The sequence below is a fragment of the Macrotis lagotis genome, chromosome 1 (assembly GCF_037893015.1).
Source record: "Macrotis lagotis isolate mMagLag1 chromosome 1, bilby.v1.9.chrom.fasta, whole genome shotgun sequence".
Classification (NCBI taxonomy): Eukaryota; Metazoa; Chordata; class Mammalia; order Peramelemorphia; family Peramelidae; genus Macrotis; species Macrotis lagotis.
In genome coordinates this window covers 775900760-775928361 of record NC_133658.1, presented here as the reverse complement: position 1 = coordinate 775928361, position 27602 = coordinate 775900760, and the positions used below count along the sequence as shown (strand labels likewise).

General features: G+C 35.2%; 1 protein-coding gene across 2 annotated transcripts; it reads left to right on the top strand.

The window, feature by feature from the left end:
• Positions 1–656: 656 nt before the first annotated feature.
• On the top strand, positions 657–27602 carry MMP27 (matrix metallopeptidase 27). Of its 2 annotated transcripts, XM_074216561.1 has the most exons (10): positions 657–827; positions 1998–2236; positions 8458–8606; positions 10681–10809; positions 15652–15813; positions 16007–16127; positions 16847–16977; positions 18033–18192; positions 18626–18729; positions 22392–27598. In XM_074216561.1, the coding sequence occupies exons 1-10, from the start codon at positions 726–728 to the stop codon at positions 22634–22636; spliced, it is 1542 nt and encodes a 513-aa protein (XP_074072662.1). In that variant the 5' UTR covers positions 657–725; the 3' UTR covers positions 22637–27598. The 2 variants fall into 2 exon arrangements, with proteins under 2 accessions (XP_074072662.1, XP_074072663.1); XM_074216562.1 differs by lacking the exon at positions 8458–8606 and having other exon boundaries at positions 1998–2184; positions 22392–27602.

Here is a 27602-nt window from a genome sequence, read left to right as displayed (position 1 = left end):
TTGCATTTTATTTTTTCCCACAAGACTGATGTTTTTTGAAACTATGACACATCTATAATTTTTTGATTCCTCAACACCTAACACAGTATTAAACACAAAGTAGATGACCCCAAAATATAAAATTCAAGGGGGGAAAAGGACAAACTTTCAAAGTATATTTCTTTTCTAATATATTGTTATGACCAAAAAATACAGAGCAAGTATGATGAGAGTGATAATCACTCATTCCCTTTATGCATTTCTAATAATGAGGTTGATATTTTGAGTGTGTATGGTTCTTCTGTGAAATAAAGACTATAAAAATACTTGGAGCTATTTTGAGGAAAATATATCTTGTTAATCTATGGGAGTTCAAGGGACATGAAAGTGCTTTTATCAAATCTCAGTATTTCTATTTTTAAAAATCAACTTTACAAAGAGTAAAGTTAGACTTATGTGGTCAACTTCATAACAGAGTCAAGTGGTCCACAGAGAATGGCTGTGTCTAATTATTAAAAAGAAACTTTGGGATTGCAAAATGAATATATTTAAGAGAAAAATAAAATCCTATCATGGTAAGCTTTATTAGAAATGCCCTTCTCTGTTGTTAATTAAAAGATGATACAATCAATGAGTCATGGCTCTGCTGACTTGTATTACTTAAATTCTGTACAAGCAGGACCAAGCTTCATGTGAAGAAAGGAAGGAGTCCTGTTAAAATCAAGGGGGCACAAGTGAGAACCAAGATGAAGATCTTGCCCTTTCTCTGCTTGATCTCTCTAGCATCCTCTTTTGCTTTTCCTGCAGATCCAAAGATGGACCATGAAGAAAGCAGGCAGCTCGCTCAGGTATTTACTCATTCAATGTTCCTGGCTGACTGACTAGAAGCAAACAAAAATAGAGGCAACTTTTGTTTTCTCTCATCTAAGAACCTGAAGCATTAGCAAAATGAGTCCCTGACCTTTGTAAGAGAAGAAAGCTCCTAGGTAGAGGTACTGAATGAGGATGGGGTGGATGAGGGAGACAAACAGTTAAGTTTTGAGTAAAGCAGTAAAGGTGACATCGTGCTATGGAAATCTTAGAAAATGAGAGCAAGAGAGAGACAGAGAAAGACAAAGACAGAGAGGAGAGAGAGAGAGAGAGAGAGAGAGAGAGAGAGAGAGAGAGAGAGAGAGAGAGAGAGAGACAGAGAGAGACAGAGAGAGACAGAGAGAGACAGAGAGAGAGAGAGAGAGACAGAGACAGAGACAGAGACAGAGACACCAAGAGACAGAGTGATACAGAGCTAGACAGAGCCAGAGAGACAGACACAGAGAGATAGAAAGTCAGAGAAACAAAGAGACAGAGAGAAACAGAGATATAGACAAAGAAACTAATACAGACTGACACAGGGACAAAGAAAAAAGACCAGAGTCAGAGAAACAGAGGTAGAAGCAGACAGATAGAAACACAGATAGACAAACACATGGACAAACACAGAAAAAGAAGCAGAGATGGAGACAGACACAACATCTGAAGGACAAAAACAGAGAGATTGAGACAGAGAAACAAAAGCGTTTTGGGGGATAGTAACCACCTAAGAGATTCATCAGGAAGAATTTTTGAGATTGACTAGAATAGTCCAAGTTATGGTTTACAATACCTATTCTACAATGTGAAGCAATGTCTAGCTCAGGAGGAGACTTGTAGAAATCATTATAATTTGATGGTCCCATGTGACTGAAACTGGTCGCATTTGCAAAGCAAAAAACTTGTACTTAGAAAATCTGTTTCTAGGAAACACTAGACTGAACATAGCAGTCAAGATTAAAAACATAAATATTACCCAGGCAAAAGAAATCCAATATCCTCTAGGGTGTGGTTGGATTTGAGAAGTTTTAAGTTTGTTTTCTTTGGTCAGTTGCAAATCATTCTATTCAATGAGTTTAAATTGGAGATCCTAAACTGTGTAGTTGTATTTATGTGTTTGTATCTGTGTGTGTACATATACATGTTTTGTGTTTATCTTTTTGGATCAGGAATATTTAGGTCATTTCTATACACCCGAAATAGAAGGGAGTCATCTTGTCCAAAACAAGAGCAATGTCCCCTTTGATGGAAAACTCCGGGAAATGCAAGCGTTTTTTGGATTGACAGTGACTGGGAGACTTGACTCTAATACCCTGGAGATCATGAAACAGCCCAGGTGTGGGATGCCTGATGTTGGTCAGTATGGCTATATTCTACCTGGGTGGAAAAAACACAACCTCACCTATAGGTAATGCTTGTCTTCTCTAATCCTGTAACTTTTCTACTCTCAAATTACACATATGTGCTTTACTATATAAAATGTGTACAAAAATAAATGGAACATAGCCAATTTAAGTTGGAAATGATGAAGACTTCCCAACTGTGAGGGCTATTTAATATTAGAATAGATTTTGAGGAATTTTACCAAATCTTTTCTTTAAAGCTATTATAAAATAAGGATCACTGTAACTGTTTCACAATAAATTATGTATGTTCCTGACTTTGAATGAAGGAAGTGGACAAAGTCTATTACAGCTTCTAAGATTCTTATCTTTTCCTCAGCTCTCTTGCTCTGCCTAGTTGGTTCAGTAGATGAGGGCTAGATTCGAAGGAGAGAGAACATGAATTCAAATCCAGCATCAGAATTTCCTAGTTGTGTGACCCTGAGCAATCCCTTCATGCCTGCTTGATTTTCCTCATCTGCAATATGAGGATGATAATTTATCTCCCAGGGTTGCTGTGAGGATCAAATTAGATTAAATTTGTAAAATGCTTTGTAAATGCTATATAAGTGCTATATAAATGCTAACCATTATTTTTATTACTACACCTTAGTGACATGAGAGGCAAACAGCAGGTTCAGGAAGATAATATAATGGCTATAAATCTATTACTGAGTGCTGTGAAAAGTTCAATAAATTAAAGGACACCATTTAAAAATGTGAGAAGTAGCAATGACACAGAACTGTTCATAGCTACCAATTATTCCTCAGGTATGTTTATGCATACAAGAATTATTCTCATTTCTAGTATTATAAGTTTCATGATGGAAACCAAGGTCCTATATGGTAAGAAAACACATGCTAGATAGCTGATGGCTTTTTTATATTGAGTCAGTAGTTGTTCACCTAGGCAAGTAGGATCTTTCCTGAGACATCTACTAACTGTATGGTTCTAGGTCTGTGCAAACCATTTAACCTCTCAGCCATAGTTTCCTTATCTGTAAAATAGTGATAATAATAGCATCTACCCCTCAAGATTGTTGTAAAATCAAATGAGATAATGTATGCAAAGCATTTCATGTAAATGCTAGCTATTAGTAGAATCACCATCATAATCATAATCATTCATAAGGTATAACGTGGAGAAGAGGTTGATGACAGTGAAGATAGAGGAAAAGATGCAATGAAATCTAGCTCTGTACTGGTTCTTGAATGGAAAGAGCATATGTTTAAGTGTGGGTTCCAGTCTTTCATTTAAGTTGGGAGCCAATAAAGGAGTCCAATCAAACTCTATATCTGATTACGAATTTTTCTTCTCCTCCATAAAGTACTGAATTTAAAGTCATTAGATTTCATCTCTTCCACTTCTTCCCTATTATTCTCTTTCCCTCAAACATAGTGCTCTTCCAGTTTTTCCTGTCACATTCTTCTAGTCATAGATTCAGAAATACTACATCATTCTTTCCTCCTTGCTCTTCCTCAGCCTACATATTCAATCAACTCAGTCAGTCCAATGCCAGATCTTATTGATTCCACCTCTACAGCAACTCTAATTCATCTCATTCTCTCCATTTATATAGTTCCTCCCTCTTAATTTTGGTCTTCATCACTTCTTTTCTGGAATATTGCAAAAATTTTCTAATTGGTTTCCTCAGTCTCCAGTCTCTTCTATCTGTACTTCATTCTCCACATAGCTTCCAAAATAATAAACCTAAAGCACAGGTCTGACCATATTTCTTCTCTGTTCAAAAAACATTAGTGACTTCCTATGCTTCTAGGATCAAATACAAATTCCTCTAGTATTTAAGACTCTTCAGAACCTATTCTAAGCTTCTATTTATTCTTGTTATACATAATTTCCTTTCTCTCAAAAAACAATTTTTTCTTTACATTTTTTAAAAAAATTGTTTCAAATTCTCTTCCTTTCTCCCATCCTTTTTTAATCCACTGAAAAGACAAACCACATATCAATTATACACATGAAATCATGCAAAACCTATTTCCATATTAGCCATTTTGCAAAAAAATGAGGATATTATGCTTTAATTTACACTTAGAATTCATCAGTTCTCTCTCTAGAAGGAGATAATATTTTCCTCATGAATCCCTTGGAATTATCTTTGATAGTGGTATTAATCAGAGTAGCCAAGTTGTTTTTTTTTAACCATTGATCATCATTAGAGCATTCGTGTTACTGTGCATACTGATCTACTGGTTTTTCTCATTTCACTTTGCATCAGTTCATATAGGTTTATAATTTTTTTTCTAAAACCACCCCTCATCATTTCTTATAGCACAATTGAGCTATTCCATTACAAACATATGCCACACCTTGCTCAAGCACTCTCCAATTGATAACTATTTTTTCGGTTTTCAGTTCTTTCCCATTACCAAATAAACTACTATAAATATTTTTGTACATATAAATCCTTTTCCTTTGTCTTTGATCTCTTTGAGGTACAGTGGTATTGTAGATTAAAGGGCAATAGTCTGGGACAGATTTCTAGATTGTTCTCCAAATGGTTGTACTAGTTCACTGCTCTACTAACAATTCATTAATGTACCAATATTCCATCATCCTCTCCATCATTTGTCATTTGTGATAGGTGTGAGGTGGTACTTCAGAGTTATTTTAATTTACCTTTATCTTATTAACAGTGATTTAGAAAATTTTTTTTCATATAACCATGAATAGTTTTGATTTCTGCTGAAAATTTTCCATTCATATCTTTTGAGCAATTATCAATTAGGGAATGGTTTCCTATTTTTTTATAAATTTTACTCAGTTCCCAATATATTTAAGAAATGAGTTGTTTATTGGAGAAGATTGTAGTAAAAGTTTTTGATATTATTTTATTGTCTATGGTACCTTTTAGCAAAAATGTACTTTTCCTTGATTGTCTGTTATAATTAAGTCTATTTTTGCTTTTGCTTTGTCTGAGATCATGATTGTTACCCCTATCCTCTTCATATAAAAGACTTTGTTCTGGTCCTTCATTTCACTCTTGTGGGAGTGTGTTTCTGTCCTAAGTGTCTAACAATGAATTGTTAGATTCTAGTTTCCAATACATTCTGCTATATATTTCCATTCTATGGATTAGTTCATTGTCTTCACATTTACATTTACCATCATTAATTGTGCATTTCTCCCCATTATATTTTCCTTTGTTAATCCTTCTCTCTCTGAGATATTAGAACATTTTTTCTTAATTATTTCTTAAAATATAATGTCTAGTCTTTTTTAATAATAGCATTAATGTAGTCCATTAATTCTTAAATTATATCTTCTGAATTTATTTCTCAGGTCAGTTGATTTTCAATAAAATATTTCACAATCCCTTCTAGTTTTTCATTCTTTTGACCTTTTAATTATTTTATTGTTTCTTGAATTTTCATGAAGCCATTAGCTTCCACCTATCTAATTCTAATTTTTAAGAAACTATTTCTTCAATGAATTTTTGTACTCTTTTCCATTTAGCCAGCTTTTCTTTTAAAGAAAATCTTTTCTTCTGTGAGTTTGGGGTTTTTTGTGCTTTGTTCTATTTCACTTATTCTACTTTTATAAGACTTGTTTTCAGTGAATTTTTATGCCTTTTTTACCATTTGGTAATTTTTAAGGTTTTATTTTCTTAGTTATTTTGTTTCTCTGTATTCAAATTCTTAATTCTCTTTTCACAATTTTCATGTATTATTAGTATTCTTTAACTCTTCCAAGGATTCTTGCTGACTTCGGGTCCAATTAGTATTTTTATCTGAGATTTTGTTTGTAACTATTTTTATATTCTTTTCCTCTTCTAAGTTTATGCTTTGGTCTTCTCTTCCACCAGAGCAGCCTTTTATGGTCAAGTTTTTCTTTTTGCTCATTTTTCCAGACTATTTCTTGACTTTGAACTTTATGTTAAAATTGGATTCTGACCACCTGGGAATGGGGAGGCATTGTGCTAAGCTTCATATTTTTTTCTTGCTCCTGGTTTCAGAGCCAATTCTCGGATCTACAAGTTTTTGGTGCTTCCAGGTTAGAGCTAATCAACGAAAAGTGTGATAATGCTCTCCTTACCCAGAAAAGGCCCCTACTGTCCTAAAGCCACAAATATTGGTGCTCATTTTGACCCTGGAACTGTGTGACCAGGTCCCCTGTTCTCCTGCAGTTTCAAGTGCTAATGGTCCTCTTAGCCCTAGAACTGAACTCTGGGCCCCTGCTCCCTTGTGGCTGATCCCAAGTGTTCTCTACACTGCAATTAGGACCCAAAACGGCATACAAGTAATAAAATTGTTGCTCAACACCAGTTACAACTAATGCCATCAAAAGGTACCCTGTAATGTCTCTACGACAAATTGTCTGATTCCCCCCACCACCACCATTTCTGAATTGAGAGCTTTTGCTGCTGCTGAGGTTATGGCCAACTCCAATACTATTGCATAGCAATGTCCCAGACTTCTTCAGGTTTCCTAAGTTGTCTTAGGCTGGAAAATAGTGTCCCTCTAATCTTTTGTTGACTCTGTAAGTGTAAAATTTGATTTGAGTTATTTTAAAATTAGAAAAGAATAATGGGAGAATTCAGCTGGATCCTAGCTTGTACTTCATCATCTTGATATAATTTCTTTTCAATACTTTATAACCTAGTCATTGTGATTTTCTTTGTTTTAAGTGTATCTTATATTTCCCAATAACATGCAAAGATAATTTGCAACTCTTCTCAGTATTACAATGAGGAAAGACAATTAATTCTAAAGAACTTGTGATAGAAAATACCATCCTCATCCAGAGAAGGAACTGTAGAGTGTGAACGCAGATCAAAGCACACTATTTTTCATTTTTAAAATTTTTTATGCTTTTCCTTTTGTTCTGATTCCTTTTTCACAACATGAGCAATAATGAAACATGTTTCACATAGTTATATATGTAAAACCTATATTAGATTATTCACTGTCAATGGGAGGGGAGAAAGAAGGGAGAAAAATGTGGAACACAAAACCTGTGAAGAAAGACCATACTGAGGATTAATCCCTCAAGTGATAGTTTAGGACTTACCAGGTTGCTGTATGTTATCACACAGCACAAACTTGTGCTTATTTAGCATTGTTTTGGTGCCATGATTGCCTCACTGATGATATGGGAGGTACCAAAACCATTTAAGACCAAGAGACTCCTACAGTAGTCAGACCATTTCTAGAAGTCCTGTTTCCTAAAAAATAAGGTCCTGGGATTTTTTGCTTCAGCTATAGGCAAGTAAGAATTGTGCTACTCATTCTCTAATCATCTGATTGATAGGTGTGGTCTTCTTCATTCATCAAAGGACTATTAGCAGTGGGGAAAAAATGAATGTTGAAAGCGACCTTTGCATGTAGTTGGAAAAATAAATATTTTTAAAAAAATAATTTGCAAATTGACTTTCTAGATATTCTTTATACATAGCATTCCGTTTAATCTCTCACCTTCATCCCTTAAGAAAACTTCTTAAAAGTTCTCACATGAAGCCTTTCTTGATTCCTTTAGTCTCTAGTGCCTCTCCCAAACAAAATAAAAATGGTCTAGAATTTATTTTGTATATACTCTATGTACATGTGTTTTCCATAATAAAATTTAGGTTCTTCTGGGAAGCAAGTAGCATTTTATTTCTGTCTCTATCCCCAACACTTGGACAAGTTCTCTCATTTCACTGGGCTCTCATTTCACTGCATCTGTAAAATAAAGATGTTGGACTGAGACACAACTTCTCAGTTCTCTCCCAATTCTCAATAAAGTTATGATACAAAATTAGACTAGAAGCTTCTTGAAGACAGTTATTATCTTTTAACTTTCTTTGCATCCCTAGAGGTTCACACAGTGTCTATTACATAGTAGGCATTTTTTAAATACTTGTTAACTAACAAGTAAATAAAGGTGACATTTTCCCCTAAGTAGTTCTTGGATCAGAGGGGAAAATTTTAAGGAGCTGAAATTTAAATTAATTAGCAGGGGGATATGCCTAAATATCCAGCTATTGTAAGACTAATTTCTATAAGTCATTCAAGAATGTGAGTCTCATTATTTTATAGCCATACCAAGTATGTATATCTATTAAAAATATGTGTATGCATACAGGTATATCAAATACATGTTTTATTTCTAATAGGGAATTAGACAAAAAAGTAGTAGATGTAGGATTCGGGTGATAGAACACCAGTGATTTAGTTATCTATATACCAATATGTATGTGGAATGCATATTTGCATGAATGTTTTTGACTTTATGTTAACTTTAAAGGATATTGAACTATACTCCTGATATGGAAAAATCTGATGTGGAGGAAGCCATACAAAAGGCTCTGGAAGTGTGGAGCAAGGTGACCCCACTAACATTCACCAGGATTTCCAAAGACATTGCTGACATCATGGTTGCTTTTAGGACCAGAGGTATAGTTACAGCATAAATGAATCATTAACCAGGGTGTTTTCATCTTGGTTAATTCATCTTATGAATTAAATAAGATTTGTCCTGCTAGGCCCCAGAGGGAAGAATGGCAAGCAATGGGTACCAAACAACTGCAGAAGACTAGTTAGGGTAAAAAATCTAATAATCAGATTCTCAAAATGAAATGGACTTGGGGCAGCTAGGTAGTGCAGTGGATAGAGCACCTTGGAGTCAGGAGTACCTGGTTTCAAATCCCACCTCAGACAATAATAATTATCTAGCTGTTTGGGCAAGCCACTTAATCCCATTTTCCTTGCAAAAACCTAAAAAGAAAAAATGAAATGGACTACATTAGAAGATAATGAATTACCTCTCACCAGGTAGGTTTGCAAGGAAAGGGCAATCTGACTACTTGATAGGGATAGTACAGAGGAGATGTTTTGTAGATATGACTTCCAGCATTGAAATTCTGAAATGCTATAAATGGCTCATTCTTTCAAATATATTCTCATTCATTAGAAGATATAATATATTGTAAAAAATGAAGTCAATGGCTAAAAGGGAAATGTACTGGGAGTTAAAGAGAGGAAAGGTGGAATAGGCTAAGATATTTCATATAAAAGATATTTTTTTTGCAATGAGCTTTTGCAATGAAATGGAAAGGGGAAAGGCAAGGGGGAATGAGGGAACCTTCACTCTCATCCGAAATGACTCAGACAGGGGTAGCTAGGTGGTGCAGTGGAAAGAGCACCAGCCCTGGAGTCAGGAGTATCTGAGTTCAAATCTGGCCTCAGACACTTAATAATTACCTAGCTGTGTGGCCTTGGGAAAACCACTTAACCCCATTTGCCTTGCAAAAAACCTTAAAAAAAAAGAAATGACTCAGAGAGGAAACAGCATACATACTCAATAGGGTATAGACATCTAGAGTAAAAAAGGAGAGAAGGGGAGCAGGGGAAGGGAGGGATGTGGTGATAGAGGAGAGGATAGATCACAGTCAGATATAACACATTTTCTTTTTTATTTTTTGTAAGGTGCTGGGATTGGGTGGCCTGTCCAGGATCACAGCTCCAGGTGACTGCTGGGTCTCTGAGGTGGTACCTGGATTTGGGGCCTCTTGGCCCCAAGGTTGGTACTCTGTCCGCTGAGCCACTCAGCTACTCTACAGCACATTTTAGAAGAAGGACAGAGTGAAAGGAGAGAGAAAATATAATATATGGTAGTAGGGAGGTGGATAGAGGGAATTACAATCAGCAACAGCAACTATTGGAAAATATGGAAGTAACTTCTGTGATGGACTTATGATAAAGCATGTGATCCACCCGAAACAGAGCTGATGGTATCAGAACACAGACTGAAACATATTTTTTTTCTTTCTTTTACTTTATTTCTCATGAGATTCTATATTTTTGTGGGGGAGGGGGTATTATGTTTACTCTTAAACAAGAATATTAGTGATGTATAAATAAAGTGATATTAACCAAAAAAAGAAAAAAAGAAATAAGAAACCAGGAGGGATGGGAATTCAGGGAAGCATGGAAGGATTTGCATGAACTAATGCTGAGCGAGATGAGCAGAACCAGAAAAACACTGTATACCCTAACAGCAACAGGGGGGCGATCATCATCCTTGATGGACTTGCTCATTCCATCAGTGTAAATCAGGGACAATTCTGGGCACTCTGCAATGGAAAATACCATCTGTATTCAGAGAAAGAATTGTGGAGTTTGAACAAAGACTTCGGAGAGAGAGAAACTATTACCAAAGACTATTATTACCTTCAATTTAGAAAAAAAAAACATTATCTTATTATGTACTTTTACTATCTCTTATACTTTATTTTTCTTCCTTAAGGAAATGATTTCTCTCTCATTGCATTCAATTTAGATCAATGCATACCATGGAAACAATGTAAAGATTAACAGACTGCTTTATGTGGGGGGGTGGGGGGAGGGAAGCAAGAAAAAGGGTAAATTTTTAAAACTCAAAATAAATAAAACATGAGATTATATTTGAAAATGTTTTCCAAATTTAAAACACTATTTAAATGTTAGTTTATTATTGCTAATTTTACAGCCCATGGTAAATGCCCTCGTCATTTTGATGGTCCGCTGGGAGTCCTAGGCCATGCTTTTCCTCCTGGCAGGGGAATTGGTGGAGATACCCACTTTGATGAGGATGAAAATTGGACCAAAGATTCAAGTGGTGAGTTTTGGGAATTCTTAATACCCAACAATTCTTTTTAAGAAATTGCTTTAAAGGATGACTATACTCCTGAAATGTAAAAATCTGATGTGGAGGAAGTCACCAAAAGGCTCTGGAAGTAAGTGAACCCACTAACATTCACCAAAATTTCCAAAGGCATTGCTAACATCATGGTTGCTTTTAGGGCCAGGCATAGAGTTATAACATGAATAAATCAAGAGAACAAGAGATCAAATATGACCTCAGACATTGGTTCTATAACCCTGAACAAGTCATTTAATCTCTATCTGGCTTAGTTTCCTCAAGTGTCAAATAGGGATAATAAAAGTACCTACTTCACAGGATTGTTCTAAGGATAAAATGAAATAATATCTGTAAAGTACTTGGCACAGAGGCTAGTGTATAGTAAGTAGGTAAAAAAGATTAATTCCATCTGTGCCCCCAAGTTTCTTCAACTATAATATGGGAATAATAATGCTTATATCTTGGACACATCTTGAGGTTCAAATGAGATAATATTTGTGAATTGCTTAGCAAAATGCCTGACTCATAACATATTTAATGAATGCTTGTTCTTTTCCGTCCTCCATCTCTTTCTCCCTTCCTTCCTTCATTCTTCTCCCTCCCTCTATTCCCTTCCTTTTTCCTTCTTATTCCTTCTTTTCTCACTCTATCTCTTCCTACTTACTTTCCTTTCTTCTTCCCTTCTTTCCTCCCTCCCTCCCTCCTTGCTTCTTTCTTTACCCACACCCCAAAATTAATAGCTTGTCAATAGTTGTTTTTCTCCATATTCACAAGGTTGTCTTGAGCTATTAAACCCCCTAGCCTCCATGTTGTAGAATGACATCACTAACTGCAAATACTAACTCTACTGTTTAATATATATATATATATATATATATATATATATATACACATATATATATACATATATACAAGAAACTTCTCCACATAGTTAGAGGTTAAGGTTAGACAGAGAATCAGAAGTGTGGAGCATGGTGACTCCACCAATATTTACCAGGATTTCCAAAGATCTCTCTCTCTCTCTCTCTCTCTCTCTCGATTCCCAATCTTTTTTAGTTCTTATGCACCTTGGCTTCCAGATAATCTTTTCCAGATAACTCTCTCTATATAAGTAAGAGATCAAATATTTCAAGATTACAGTATAATCATTTACCAAATATTCTCCATAGCCCTTGACAAGCTTCTAATATTTCCTGTGGATAAATGTCTAACTACTAGGTGACTGCTATTCAGAATCACAACTTATACAATTCAAGGAGTTTCATGTCTAGTGATGAAGGTGAGGAAGATACACAAAAACATATAACACAAATGAGGGTGGTTGCAAGAGTGGTTCAGTAGACAGTGTTTTAGCTCAATCAGCCCCAATTTCCCCTTGTATAAAATGTGGATAATAATAACTCCTACCTTTTAAGGTTATTGTGAGGATCAAATGGGATGATATTTTAAAACACTTAAAACACTATGTAAATGTTAGCTACACAATTATTTTATGTATGATATGTTGTAAAAGTGCCATGAGGAAGAAGGATAATTTCTAATGGGGGAGGATCAGGGAATGTGTCTTGGGAAAGATGACATTTGAGTCAAAATTCAAAGAACAGATTAGATTTCCATTCCGGGCCATTGTGGGGAGGATATTTCCTTAAGGTCAATCACTTAAGGATCAATAGAATTGGGGGGCAGCTAGGTGGCGCAGTGGATAGAGCACCAGCCCTGGAGTCAGGAGTACCTGAGTTCAAATCCGACCTCAGACACTTAATAATTACCTAGTTGTATGGCCTTGGGCAAGCCACTTAACCCCCATTGCCTTGCAAAAAACAAAAAACAAAACCAAAAAAAACCCTTAAATTAAAAAAAAAAAAAACCTTAAATTAAGAATCAATAGAATTGGAGCAGTTAGAAAGTACAGTGCATAGAGCACCAGCCCTGGAGTCAGGAGAACCTAAGTTCAAATCTGGCCTCAGATACGTAATAATTACCTAGCTGTGTGATTAGGGCAAGTCACTTAAACCCCATCCCCACCCCATTGCCAAGAGTCAATAGTATTTAGTATTTATTAAGAGCCAGGACTGTGCTAAGTAGTGGAGATACAAAGAAATTTGCCTAGTTTAATTGGTGATAGCCTAATGGGAGACGAAATTTAGGAAAAAACTATATTCATACACAAGAAATATATGAGATCATTTGGTTATAATCATCGGAGGGAAGACATTTGCATCAAAAGAAAGTGGAACAGATTTCTTGAAAAAGGAAAGATTTTTCCTAGAACTTGCAAAAAGTCCAGGAAAGAAGGAGATAAAGATGAAGAGGAAGAGTGTTCTAGGCAGTACAGGGATGTAAGAAGACTGGAAAGTCAAACAAGTTTGAGTAATAAAGGACCTTGACTATCAAAACGATGATTTTTATTTTCCCAAAGATGAATAAAAGCAACTCAAATGAGGGAAGGGAAGCTGTTTGTGTGTGTGTGTGTGTGTGTGTGTGTGTGTGTGTGTGACATGATCAGATCTGCACTTTAGGAAAATCAATTTAACTGCTGAATGGAGAACAGACTGAATTGGATTGTTATTTAAGACAAGGAGACCCACCAGCATTACTGCAATAGTCCAGGAGTTGGGTGATGAGGCTTTCACCATAGTGGTGGCAGGAGAGAAGAAAGTATGTGGAAGAGATATTATGGAGATAAAATCCATGGAATGAAAGGCCTGAACAGAATGAGAGTAAAAAATGTCACTGAGAAATTGCTTCATAGAAGAGAAAATGGGCTGCTCCCAAGGCAAGAATATTGGCAGCTAGGTGGCGCAGTGATAGAACATTGGCCCTGGCTGGAGTCAGGAGGACCTGAATTCAAATATCACCTTGGACACTTAATGATCACCTAGCTGTGTAACGTCGGACAGGTCACTTAACCCATTTGCCTTGCAAAAAAAAAAAATAATAATAATGTTGGACAACAGGCAGATAGAAAGTACTCCATCAAGATTCTCAAGATATCAGGGAAAAGTGATGAGGGACTTTGCTCCACTGGAGGACCTTTCTGTGTCAGATCTATGAGAGAATGTGCACAAGAGGCAATAATCACAGGCAGGTATAGCTGGGTTATAGTTATGGATGATTGTCTGAATCAATGAGCTTATAAATTCACATAAGTATTTGAGAGGCGCTATGAGCAGCATCTTCAAAGATACAAGATAGTAGTCTATAGTCTGAATAGCAAATAATTTAGGTTCTTTTCCTAGAGTAGCAATCATAAGAATTTCTAAGATCCCAAGGGGCAGAGCCATAACAAACAATGCTTGGGACAGTTTAGTTAGGGGAGGGGTAAGAGCCACTGTAAGATGGGGTGATGAGCTGAGTGGGGTGATCTAAGGAGTATCTCTCTTAGACTGTAGACTCTGAAGGAGAGGCAATATGTGATCTTGAGGCTTCCTATTTTATTTAATCCTTACTAATTAGGTGCTACATAGTTATTTCTACACAGCAAGTGTAAGAACACAAGTTCTGTTAAATACCCTTTTCATTTCAATGCTTGGGACAACGGACCAGCAACCCTATCTTAGTGGCAGCTCTGCTGGGAAAAATAATTTTATCTCCACAGGCTGAATTTCATCTTATCTATTGAATGAGAAGATAGCTTGATGGATTTGATGGAATGTTAGGCTAAATATCTATGAAACTTTATTAGGTGGTGTGACCCTAGACAAGATATTTAACTTTTATGTACCTTGTTCAACTCCCTGTGACTTACCTACTAAATCAGAAATGAGCTATAAGAATCTAAGTGGTCTTATCATCCTTCTAAATGAAGAAGCACAAGAAAAACTAAAATATCATGAGTCACAAAGTCAAAATAAGACTAGCAGTAACAACTGAAAACCCTTTCCCAAAGAGTTCAAATATTACCAAGTCACCATTTCCCAAGGAGTTTCCCTCTCCCCACCCTAGCACTATCGTAATTCTGCACCAGTTCTTAAGTCCAGGATCTTTTCTCCTCTCAATGCCTAGTCCTGTTTAATCTTGATAAGAACCCTATACAAATATAGCACATTTTATCAACTTGGGCTCCCAATTCTACCCAGGTAATCCAGGGAATTTGACCTGTATCTACTGTTCCTGACTGTTCTTCTTTATCATAACTTCCCTCAAAAAAAACTTTGCCTTTTCAGGAAAGTTTTGTACTCATGTTTTCTTGAACTGGACTTTGGCATTACAAACCTTACTAAACCTGCAGTAAGACCATTATTTTCTAATAGTGAGTTTGAATAATTCCCAAATGAATTATAGTCCATAACATATTGTCTTCCCTGTGACAATTTTATTTTCAATTCCCCAAAGCCAACCTTTCATCTAACATGCAAATGTCCTAATTTATAAATGTTTATTATTCATTAAAATATCAATAAGTCAATAAAGCAGAGTATTATATTTTTCCCCACTATACCAAACTACAAACTATTTATCTCATAGTATTCCATCTCCTGACAGCATTTGCATTGTATTCCCTGGAATGCTTTCCTTCCCCATTTGACTTGCTTGAATTCACTGGTTGCCTTGAAGACTCAGCTCAAACTTTACCTTCTGCAGGAGATCTTTTCCACCCCTTACCTTCTCTGTGAGATTATTTTTCACCCATCCTATACATACCTTGCATTTATGAAGTAGTTTTCATGTTTTATCTGCCCTCCTCCCTCTCTAGAATGTGAGTTTCATTTTGCCATTCTTTATATTCATAGTGCTTATGTAGGCAAACCTGAAGCTCTTAATAAGCACTTCTTGACTAATTGACCCATTGACTATTTCTTTATCTTTTTTTTTAAGGATTCAACTTGTTTCTTGTAGCTGCTCATGAGTTTGGCCATTCCCTAGGTCTCTCACATTCCAATGATCCAAATTCCTTGATGTTCCCAAATTATGCCTTCATTGATCCCAGCAAATCTCCCCTTTCTCATGATGATATCAAGGGCATTCAGGCCATTTATGGTAAGTGGACTTCAAGACTTTACACAAATGTGTTGAACAAGAAGACTTTCAGAAAGGAAATTAGGTAAATCATTTCTTAATTTTTTTTTCATAAAAAACTCTCATTGTGCAAGCCTCCTCTGTACTCATGTTATTTCCTCACATTCTTGCCATTCAATATGGTTGTTTCAAATGTATTGTTCTCATACTGAAGGATCCTCACCTAAGATACCTGTTAAGCCAAAGACACCCACTATTCCCCAAGACTGTGACCCTAATTTGACTTTCGATGCTGTCACCACCTTGCGCAGAGAAGTTATATTCTTTAAAGACAGGTAAATCATTTTTCTTTCAACAAGATCTCTCCCTTTTCTGGAACTTGTTCTTTTAAATGAATTTTTGTTTTGTTGAATGCCCATTATGCCAAAGGGTGAAATGTCTATTTTAAACAAGAATATTCTACACAAGTCTTTAAATCCTATTCCAGAACACGATAATTTGTGGTAGGGATTTATGCCATATTGAATTACTTGGGCTTTGATTAACCACAGTAACTCGATTTTGTTCCTTATGTCATTTCTGAATTTCCTAACAGATTCCTAACTTTTAATGTTCAAGCAGACACTGGAGAACTACCTGAATGACTATATTAGAGAGCTTTCCTGTTTTGAGTAGGAGGCAGACTAGACAAATTCTGAAATCCCTTCCAATATGGATCGACTTTAACATTCTATGTTTTCAAAGAAGACATTTTTCATTCCAACAGATGCCAGATTTGAAATTGAAGGTCAATCCCAAATGACCTAGGTCATGAGTTCCTAGAGTTGTGGTTCAGTCTGAGAACTCTGAGGGGCTCTACAGAGATTCCACAAGGAGCACAAGCTTTTCTAACTCACAGAGGCAAAAGCAAGTTTCAAAGCTATTGTATCTATGAGAGACACACAAGAAATACTTATAAATTATGATGGGGATGATTCCAGACATTTACATACATCTCATGGCTATCATCATCTATGCTATATGTACACATAAGATTATCTTATATCTGAAACAGGTATTTGTGGAGAATTTATCCTGAACTCTCAGAAGTTGAATTTGAATTAATTTCTTCATTTTGGCCAGCTCTGCCAGATGGTATTCAAGCTGCCTATGAAAATGACAGGGATGAAATTCTGATCTTTAAAGGTAACTTCTTCCATTGTATCTCTCTGTCATTTGTGGCCAATTAAAATATTAGGAAAAGAAACATCACTAGTGACCCAGAATGAAAGTGCTTCCCCATTAAAAAGAAGAGAAGCATCACACATTGTCCTGGTCATTTTAGAAATATCTCATTTAATCTTCACAACAAGTCTAGGAGATAGTTGCCATCATTATCCCAATTTTAAGGAAAGGAAATTGAGGCAGATAGAAGTTAAATGACTTGACTAGGGCAACACAGCTGGTAAGTTGATGAGGTCATTTTTCAAATCTGCTCTCCTTGACTCTAGACATAGAACTCAATTCATGGCACCACTTAGTTGCCCTCACTTGACTTTAGCTTCTTAAACATAATTATAAGAAGCACATCAGAATTAATTTCCAGTATTTCTGTATGTAGATATTTCTAAGGCAGTATCTAAAATGTATCAGGAAGGACATTTGACTTGGAATGGGAAGACCTGTCTTTGATTTGTCTCTCACTTTCTAGGTGACCTTGAGCAAGTCCCTTCATTTCTCATTCCCTCAGTTTCTAACCAGTAAAATGATGATAATAACATTTGTCCTAACTACCCCAAAGGGTTATAGAGAAGAGAATATTAGACAATATATAACCTTAAAGTTGTATCTGCAAATATCAGGTCTTTTCACACAACTTTAAAAATAAACACCAAGTTACCCAGGGTCTAGATGGGTGTCAGAAGAATTGATACTCTTTCCTAAAAAATTAGCATGCATTTTCTATCTTTTCTGCTATCCTTTTATTTGTTTTTCAATAAGAACATGTGCCTTTAGTGGTACTTTGATTGGATATGCTCAGATATAACCTCAAGGTATTTTCTAGAGGTAGATACTTAGTTCCCTCAGTCTAATGATTTGATAAGCAGATGGAAGAGAAGAGATGTAAAAAAGGATAAAATTTATAGTCATGTTGGTAAGCAGAATTGAACTTGTGACCTAAAGATTTTTCATGCCTCTTAAGACAATTGTTTTTACACTGAGAACAAGAATTCACATATTATCTCTTTTCCTCACCCTAGATGAAAATTTCTGGATGATCAGTTCAAGTGCCATTCTACCAGGTTATCCCAAGTCCATTTACAACCTTGGCTTTCCAAGGCACATAAAAAAGATAGATGCAGCTCTCTTTGACAAGAATACAAGAAAAACCTATTTCTTTGTTGAAGATAAGTACTGGAGGTAAATACAGAATTCATTATGTTCTTTGTTCAAGAGTGAAAAATACCCATTTCATCTTCTAGGTCCATAGAGAGGAGGGAAGATGTTTCAGTATTGTCTTATTTCCTATGTAGTACAAGTTTTGATGAAGAGAGTTTTTGTGGTCATCATATTTTTTAACACACATGTTTTATGCTAATAACAAATCTTCAGTTTGGAAGACACCTCAGATGCCAACCAGTCCAATCCTGAATGGGAATCCTCTCTCAGAGTAACTGAAGAAAGGGTAATCAAAAAAGGAACCAAACTGTTGGAAGAAAAAACTCAGAATCTTCAAAAGAAACCCATTTTATCTCACTCAAATTACTCAGATTGTTAGGCACTATTTCCCTTAAACAAAATCTAAATTTACCTCTTTGAAACTTCCACCTTTTGCTCCATTTTGTAATTACAGATATAATGAAATAAACCAATCCATGGAAAAAGGTTACCCTAGACGGATAGCAATACTCTTTCCAGGAATTGGTCTCCCGGTTGATGCTGCATTCCAGTATAAGAGTAAGTAGAAATGTCAAGTAGTTAGGATATGTGGGAAATAGAATTAAATTACTAAAAGTTTCAATCTTTCTTAAAGGTATGTACTTTCATTGTTTTCAAGAACATAAATAGCCATGAGAAGCCGGTGATTTTGGTTTCCTCTGATGCTAAGGGAAGGCTGGATGTTAAAATTAGGAAGTCATTGGTGACTGTTTTAAACACAGGTTAATTACAATGGTAAAGGCAGGGAAAGAATAAAGAGTGAGGAAGAAAAGCCATTATATATCAGCAACATTTTTCAATAAATTCAGTATTGAAAGGGAAAAGAGGAATGATGTAATCAATGAATGGAGTAGAAGGGTGAGGGGAAAGCTTCTTTTGAGACTAGCTCAAACTATCTCACCTAGACTGGAATATCAGCAGCCCTACATGTCAATTCTACTATTGATTGGCACAGAAATATTGACCTTCTCAGTTTCCAGACTGGGCCCAATTACTTGGGCAGTCTGATAACCCTTCTGGTCCCATAGGCTCACCATCTTGATGCTGAAGTTAGTGAGGATGCATATTTGACTTTAGTTTTACTATATCTCAAAATTCCATAGCTCAAAATACACTGACTCCAACCATCTCCATAGCAGAGCATACACATAATCATGCGGCACCACACTCAGTTAAGAGAAAGCTTTTTGGATATAGCAGATCTAACTATTTTTGGAGGAAGATGGTAAGGAAACACTGGTAGAAAAGATGAAAGATGTTTAAAAGAGAAGAGATAACAGTAATAACAGTAGCAAAAGCAGCAGCTGAAGCAGAAGCATCAACACATAAAAATTCTAAGTAGTAACAGCAATGAAGAAGAGAATGTTGAGAAGAATGGCTTGACAAGACCAACAAAAAATAAAGAAATCAATGCTTGAAGGTGTTATAATCTTGAAAACATTGGGAGGGAACACTTTATAAGAGGATAAGATTTTGGGGGGCAGCTATAATAGCACAATGGATAGAGCACTGGCCTTAGAGTCGGGAGTACCTGAGTTCAAATTCGGCCTCAGACACTTAATAATTATCTAGCTGTGTGACCTTGGGCAAGTCACTTAACCCCATTGCCTTGCCAAAAAAAAGAGGATAAGATTTAAAAAGAACAAGGGGAAAAACACAGAAAAATCGTATAACTACTCCAATTAAATTGAGAATGTTGCACCACCTCCCTCCCACATATATTGCTTTCTTTTCTTTATATAATTCTTATGGCAATAATCTACAAGTAGAGAAGACTTTCAAAACTGATTCTCTTCTGTAAGTCACAATTTCACAATCATTCATCTCACTGTAAGGTGCAGAGAACAAGATCCCATTATGTTTATTATTTGTAAATTATTTTTAAAAAGAAAAAAACCATTTGATTCAGTAGAACAAAAGACAATGTTAGAAGTTCTAACAATGAGTTTTGTGCTCACCTTAAGCTTATATAAGCTTGGGGGGTAGCTAAGTGGCAAAGTAAGTAGAGAACAGCCCCTAGAATTAGTAGGACCTGAGTTTAAATGTGGCCTTAGACACTTAATACTTATGTAGCTCCATGACCTTGGGCAAGTCACTTAATGCCATTGCCTTGCAGAAACCAAAGCAGCAACAACAACAACAACAAGATTATATAAGCTTTCCTGATAAACAGAGCTACAGAGATAAATGTCTCAATGACTGATAATTATTATCAGGTAGGATAGAAAACAAGGAGAAACATCCTTACTAAAGTTCCTCACTATAATTGAGGATACCCTGCTCAAGTTTCAAGTAGAGGAAAGATTCCACACAATCATTCTATGATAATCTGTTTGCAGATGATATTGTTTGGTTATATCAAACTTTAAAAGATTATAAGGCCTCCTTAAGGAGACCCAAAGTTATTTAAAAGTTTGGCCTAACAGTTCATACAGGAAAAATTAAATTGATAAAAAAAAAAAGATTCTTGTTCAAACTATGACATATGATGGTATCATCAGATCAGTCACATATTGGGCATTGTAAGTGGGCAGTGAACTGAATACAAAAATAAAGAGAAGAAAGAGTAAGGGCAATTGCATTTTGGAAATTGACAGTGCTTTTAAGATTAAAACTAGTTTGCAACACAAAAGTTTATATTATGATATAAATGTTCTTCAGACAATTTTGAATGAATTAAAATCTTAGAACACCACAGTGTCTGAACAATCAAAATTATGACTAACTCAAAGGGAAATAGATATTCACTGAGTAAATAAATGACTGCAGAATGTTTTTAGTAATGACTCACATGAAATAAATGATTAAAAAAGGAATATTGAGGTGGCTAGGTTGTGCAGTGGACAGAGCACCGGCCCTGGAGTCAGGAGTACCTAGGTTCAAATCTAGCTTCAGACACTTAATAATTGCCTAGCTGTGTGGCCTTGGGCAAGCCACTTAACCCCATTGCCTTGCAAAAACCTAAAAAAAAAAGGAATATTGTTAAGGAAATGTGTGACTTGAAAATAATGTAACAAGACCAATTAATAAAAAACTAGATGATCCAAGAGTTCCACTGGCACCTGGGCCTCTGATTGATCCAGAGATGGAAATTGCTCTAATTCACTACATTGTTTCACTTTGAGATAGCTTGAGATAGCTATAATTGTTGGAACTTTTCCCATATTGAACTGAAACCCATTTCTCCACAATTACATAACTATATAAGTATACAATAGGGAGTTGTGGCTAGACAACAGTTCATGTGAAAAAAAGATCTTAGAGTTTTAATATATTGCAAGCACCAGATGAGGCAAGTGTGATTTTTAAGTGAAAAATGCTTTCATGAAGTTTGGCTTCATAGGAGAAGGGTGGTGCCCTGGCCTAGGGAAGTGATCATTTCACCATGCTCCATGCTGCTCAGTTCTCTGCTAGAAAATTGCCTTCAGTTCTGTCTGCCGAATTTTAGGAAGAATTTTATAAATTATAGCATGTCCAGCAGTAAGCTAAAAGGATAGTGAGAAGGAACAGATATTTTGCTACAGGAGGATTATTGAAGGAACTAAGGGTGTTTAGTTGGGGGGGGGGATCAATACAGAAGAACAGGATAAACTATTTTCAATATTCTAGGACAGAACCAGAAGTAATGGGTGGATGTGACAGAAAGGCTTTGATATAAGGACAAGCTTTAAGTTATTCATAACTGGATCGGGCTATCTGGGGATGAAAGAGGCTCTGCTTCTCTGGAAATATTCAAATGTATTCTAGATGATGTTTTTGTTCAGTCATTTCAGTTATGTTCCACTCTTCATGACCCTTTTCTGGGGTCTTCTTGAAAAAAGGTCCACCTCATTTTATAGATAAGGTAGTTAAGGTAAACAATGTTCAGTAACTAGCCCAGCTAGCCAAGTCACTTAGCTAGAAAGTATCTGATCTGAACTAAAGAAAATGAGTTTCCCTATCTCCAGACCCTGAATTCTACCACTTTCTAGCCAACTGCCTACTCCAGATTAACTATCTGACAATGATAATGTAGAGGATATTTCTGTTCAGATACAGTAGCTCTGGATCTGTAGTTCTCAATATTTTTAGTCTAGGGGACCCTTTTCCACTCTAAAAATTATTAAGGACTCCCCAAAGTGTGAGACAGATATGACTATTCACCTGTACCAGGTAATAATTGGACTTGATTTTCTTTCTAGGTTTCTTCTATTTCTTCAGTGGGACAGAACAGTTTGAGTTTAACCCTAAAACCAAGAATATTGCTCGAGTTTTGGAGGTCAACAGCTGGTTCAAGTGTCAAAAAATATCAAACTCATTACCTTATTATGGTTCTAACCTGGAAAAAAATTCAAATTCAAAATCAGTACAAGTAATTCCTCAAGAGAGTGTTATATTACTTATTTACCTTATTACTTATCTGCTGACAGATCTCTACAGCTGGTGAAATAATTGTCAAATAATAGACATGGAAGGATTTCAAAAAAGTCATCAATTCCAGACTTGTGTCCCAAAATATACCAGAATCATTCCAGATGGATAACCATAAACTTTTTTTTTTTAATCAAAGAGTAAGGATGGTGATTCTACGTCCTTTGGGAGTTTCCAGGTTCAATGTTTTGATATGTTTAGCATTAAGTTTATTAAATTTCCCATATGACAATCTCAGTACTTTGTTGGCATAAAGAAGAATTGAGTATGTGATCAATAATGACCAAATACTAAGTATTAAACCAAACTCAGAATTCTTTTTTCAACTAGATTAAATAATCCTAATCTAACCATAACTTAAGTGTATTAAAACTGAATAATGAGCAAATTGCACTCATGTATCAAAAAATAGATATTGGATTAGAGGCATGTGTGGAAAAAAGTGTCCTTTCTCATTTTTATCATTCCTCTTGTAGACTGTGTTCTTGGATGACCTTCAGATTATAATATTAACTGCAAAACTCTAAGATTTACAAACTGCTTTTCATATATTTTATCACTTGAACCTCATGATCACCCTGAGAGATAGGTACTACAGATATAAAGATATTATTTCACATATTTTAATAGATGAGAAAATGAAGACTCAGAAAATCGAAATGACTTGACCAAGCCCACACAACTAGTTAAATAGCAGAAGCAAGATTTCAATTTTAGCATCCTTACTTCTACATCTAGTATTTTTTGCACTCTACTATATACCTTTCTATAACAAGTTTTCTATTTCTGGCAATTATTTTTCACACATTAGTTATCATTCCAAATTCAAACTCTTCTCTTTGTTAAAAAAAAAAAAACCTTCAGTGAATTATCATGGAAGATGTGAAAATCTCATTCTCATTTGATACTAATTGGATATGGATATAAGAACTACAAGCCACTAGAGACAGAGTACAGAAACAAAAAAAGGCACAGGTGCTATACATTTTCACTACATTCCTTCTTACTTGTTCTCTGAATAATTGTTTTCTCCAAGTCCAGAATTTTTTTCTGATTAAAAAAGGCATTTTAGTTAGATCCATGTAAATATTCATGATTCATATTTCTACAGAGATAAACAGGTGATAGAATGTATTCCTTACTACAACCATGTGAGGTAGGTAGTAGACATATAGTTATTCCCATTTTTCAGATAAGGAGACAAAGTCTCAAAATGGTATAGTAATTAGTCAAATGTTACACAGTTCGTTAAGTGAGAAATTAAGGCTTGAAACCAGATTTCTTTTTTCTCTAGAAATTCAATAATCATTTTGCTACCTAAAGCTTTACCTTACCTATGAAGCAAAAATTATTTTTAAATATATTGTCTCTCATATTAAGCACTCGATTTGTTGAAGGAGTTATTTTGATTTTGTTATTATGAAAGGAGAGGAAGAGAGAGGAAGAGATTGATTCAATAAAAGAACATGAATGTAGATAAATGTAAAGTTGTAAAGAACCTCAGATGTCATTTAGTATTTTATAGTAAGGAAACTAAAGGAGATGAATCCATTTTAAGATCCTCTGACTGTATTTCAGACTTTTTTCCAGTATACCATATTGTTTTTCCACACATAGGTAGTACTATCCAAAAAGTAGTTTAATTTGGTAAATATCTGAAATTCTAAGAGCTATTATCCTTAACCTTAAAGTAAGAGAATCTTCATAGGAAAGATCAAGAATGATACCTCAAGAGAGCCAATCTCTTGGAATATTATAGGATTATAGATTAAGAGCTAGACAACCTTAGAGTTCATCTTGTCCAAAATCCCTCATTTTTCTGATTAGGAAACAGCCCCCGAGAGCTTAAAAGACTTACACAATGTCACACTGGCAGTAATTGGCAGAGCCAGGACTGGTATCTGGGTTCTTATATTTTAAATCTCTCTTTCATTCCCCTTTTCTCCTCTGACTCCTATTTATTTCTACTAAAAACACAGACATGTCTCTTCAGATTTCTAACATAGATTTAAATGTTAGAACTATTAGAATGACAGTTTGTTAACATAGTTGATAGACTATTGAACTTGAAGTCAGAATGACCTGAGTTCAAGTGTGACCTCAGGGACTTTCTAGCTGTGTGATCCTGAATAAATTACTTGACTTCTATTTGCTCAGTTTTCTCATCTGTAAAATGGAGATTATGATAGCACCTATATCCCATGGTTATTGTTATGATAAAAATGAGGCTATTTCTTTAAAGCATTTTGCAACCTTTAAATATGTAAATCTATGTAAGGTATAATATATAGAAAAATTAAAGTATATATTATTAAATAACTATTAGCTATATTAATGATGATTATCCATATTGAAAAGACTGTAAGAAAAGCATTGGGTGCACCATTCTCTTACCCCATTTGAACATATGAAAAACCAAAGCTGGAATTCGGCAACGTATGTATGTCCTCAATTAAGTTATTCCATTCTCCAGACTCTGGGATCATACCAGATGATTTCTGAGCCTTCTCCCAAATTTAGACTTCAACTCTCCATGGAAGAACTGCTGAATTTAGAAAGAGTTTAGTGGGCTCTTTGGTTGTCTCTCCACCGTGCTCCATACCTAACAGAAAACAAAGGTTATACAACAAGATGACCTTGTAACAAGAATCATTGTCTTGATGATCTCATCCACATAAATCATGTTGATCCAAGACAGTAAAATTCAATCATTTCATGGAATGGAAAAGAATTCATTTACATCAAGTAGAGAAAACTTTTTTACTCTTTACCTCAAGTCAAATGTAAAAATAACTTAAAGGTGCCTACTTTTAATAATTCACCCAGGGTCTTAAAAATGAATTGCTTGCTTAGAGAACTGGTTTTGTCTACTAGATTGTGGAGATTTCTGGTCCAAGTCTGTTAAGAATACATTGTCATATCGTTACTTGAAATACATCCCTTCAGATGTTTAGACTTTTAAAGAAGGCCCTAAATAGATAGATTTATGTTCATAGAAAATGTTTTTAGTCTGTTTTTTCTGATATCTGACCTACAAGCTGTACCTGACTCACAATCATATATATTCTGTCCCCATTCAACTTTCATTTCAAATCTTCCCTCCTTCAGAGCATATCCCTGAACCATCTTTTAGTGCCATCACACAGGGAGAGCTGGTTGCTCATAGAAAGGAGTATTTGACCCTTACTAAAGACAAGGAAAATACAAAATCTATGATTTAATAATGAATTTAGGAGGTTTTGTCCCAAAGTCAAATCTTTTCAGAATTTACAAACATGTAATTGCAACAGCTAATATTTGTCATATGGCTAATGAGGAAATGGAACTGCTAAGTCACATTTGCTTTGAATCACAAGATTTAGGGAAAATTTGCTTTATTTAGATGGATGGATGATAGATGAATGAATGAAAGAAAAAGCATTTGTATGTATTTATTATGGTACTTGGTATTTACTATATACTATACTTATAATAAACTTAGTACATACATTGTGCTAAGTGATGCAAATATAAACAGAAGGGAATGACAGTTTGACAAATATTTATTAAGCACCTTCTCTACACACACACGCACACACACACACACACACACACACATAAAGAAAAAGAGAGAGAGAGAGAGTCAGAGAAAGAGACAGAGAGAAAAAGAGAGTCAGAAAGAGAAGGGGGGATTGAGAATCAAAGAACTTTTGCTGTCATATCCTTCTTCTAAAGGCCCATGGACAATTTACTGCATGGTAACTAATAATATTTTCATCACATCTTAAAATCAAGAGGTTCTGCTGTACCTTCCTCTTCCCTATCAAATGACATCAGGTTGGTACTCAGAGATAATTCATTTTTACATATAATTCATTAGAAAATAATAATCATAATTATTTAATGTAGTTTTATCTATGATGATTATAAGTTTTTGATAATAGTGACAGGTAATGATAATAGTGTTTAAAGAGTTTACTATGTACCAGGTACTATGATAAGCATTTTACAATTATTATCTCATTTGACCCTTGTAGCAATGCTGTAAAGTAGGTGCCATTATTTTCCTAATTTTATAGATAAGGAACCTGAGGCAACAGAAGTTAAATGACTTGTCCAGAGTCATAGAACTAATATGTATATAATGTCAGATTTGAACTTGGGTCTTCCCTACTCCAGGCTCAGCACTTTACCACTTAGCAACCACCTAGCTGATTACCAGTATACAAAGCTTATTTGGTGAATTTTGATTCTTAATATGTTTTGAGATCATCAAGGATAAGAATAGAGGGAAATAAAAGAAGCTAAAAAACAGAATTTAGGGAAATATGTCTTTAATGGGACAGGAAGAAAAAGATGAGTCATTAAAGGTTACAGGGAAGTAATGTCAGAGATGGAAACTTAAGGAAGTAAGGGATCACTATCAGAAATAAATCCTGCAAAAAAAAACCAATGATGATAAATAAAAGAAAAGGTCATTGAATTTGAATTTAATTTTCTGCTCTTCCTCGAACAGGATTCCCAATTTTTTTTACTCCATTTTCCTTGAAACTTTAAAGAGAAATTTTCATAATTTCAATAATTCAAGAGTTCTTAATGAAGGATGAGGACAGCCTCCAATTCCTTGCTACATGAAATCACTCAGGTGTCAGCAACTTGTATTTCTGAATATCTAAAAAAGAGTAATGATATCTATACTACAAATCTGAAAACTTGGAAAAAATTTCTGCTAGTGGCTTGTGCCATTATCAGCATGCAAAATTCAACTGATGTCTCATTTTACTTATTCTGACTAGCATGATGCTTTAAAAATTGCTGCTGCTAATGGTGCTACACCTATTCCTGGGAGTTTCACACTAGGTACTTTCACTATCCAGAAGCTTTCCTTCTTATGCATTACTGATCTGCCAATTCTCAGAGGAAGCTATGGGCTTATTTGAGTTTCCTAACCCCGATTTGGGTTATGAGGTAAAGGAACCCCTTTTTGATATATCAGATCATTG

Bases quoted from the DNA above. Each gene is read 5' to 3' on its own strand.
- MMP27 (XM_074216561.1), top strand. From the start codon at position 726: ATGAAGATCTTGCCCTTTCTCTGCTTGATCTCTCTAGCATCCTCTTTT. The intron at 10,810-15,651 runs GTGAGTTTTGGG...TTTTTTTTTAAG, and splicing joins TTGGACCAAAGATTCAAGTG to GATTCAACTTGTTTCTTGTA. The intron at 18,730-22,391 runs GTAAGTAGAAAT...TTTTCTTTCTAG, and splicing joins TGCTGCATTCCAGTATAAGA to GTTTCTTCTATTTCTTCAGT.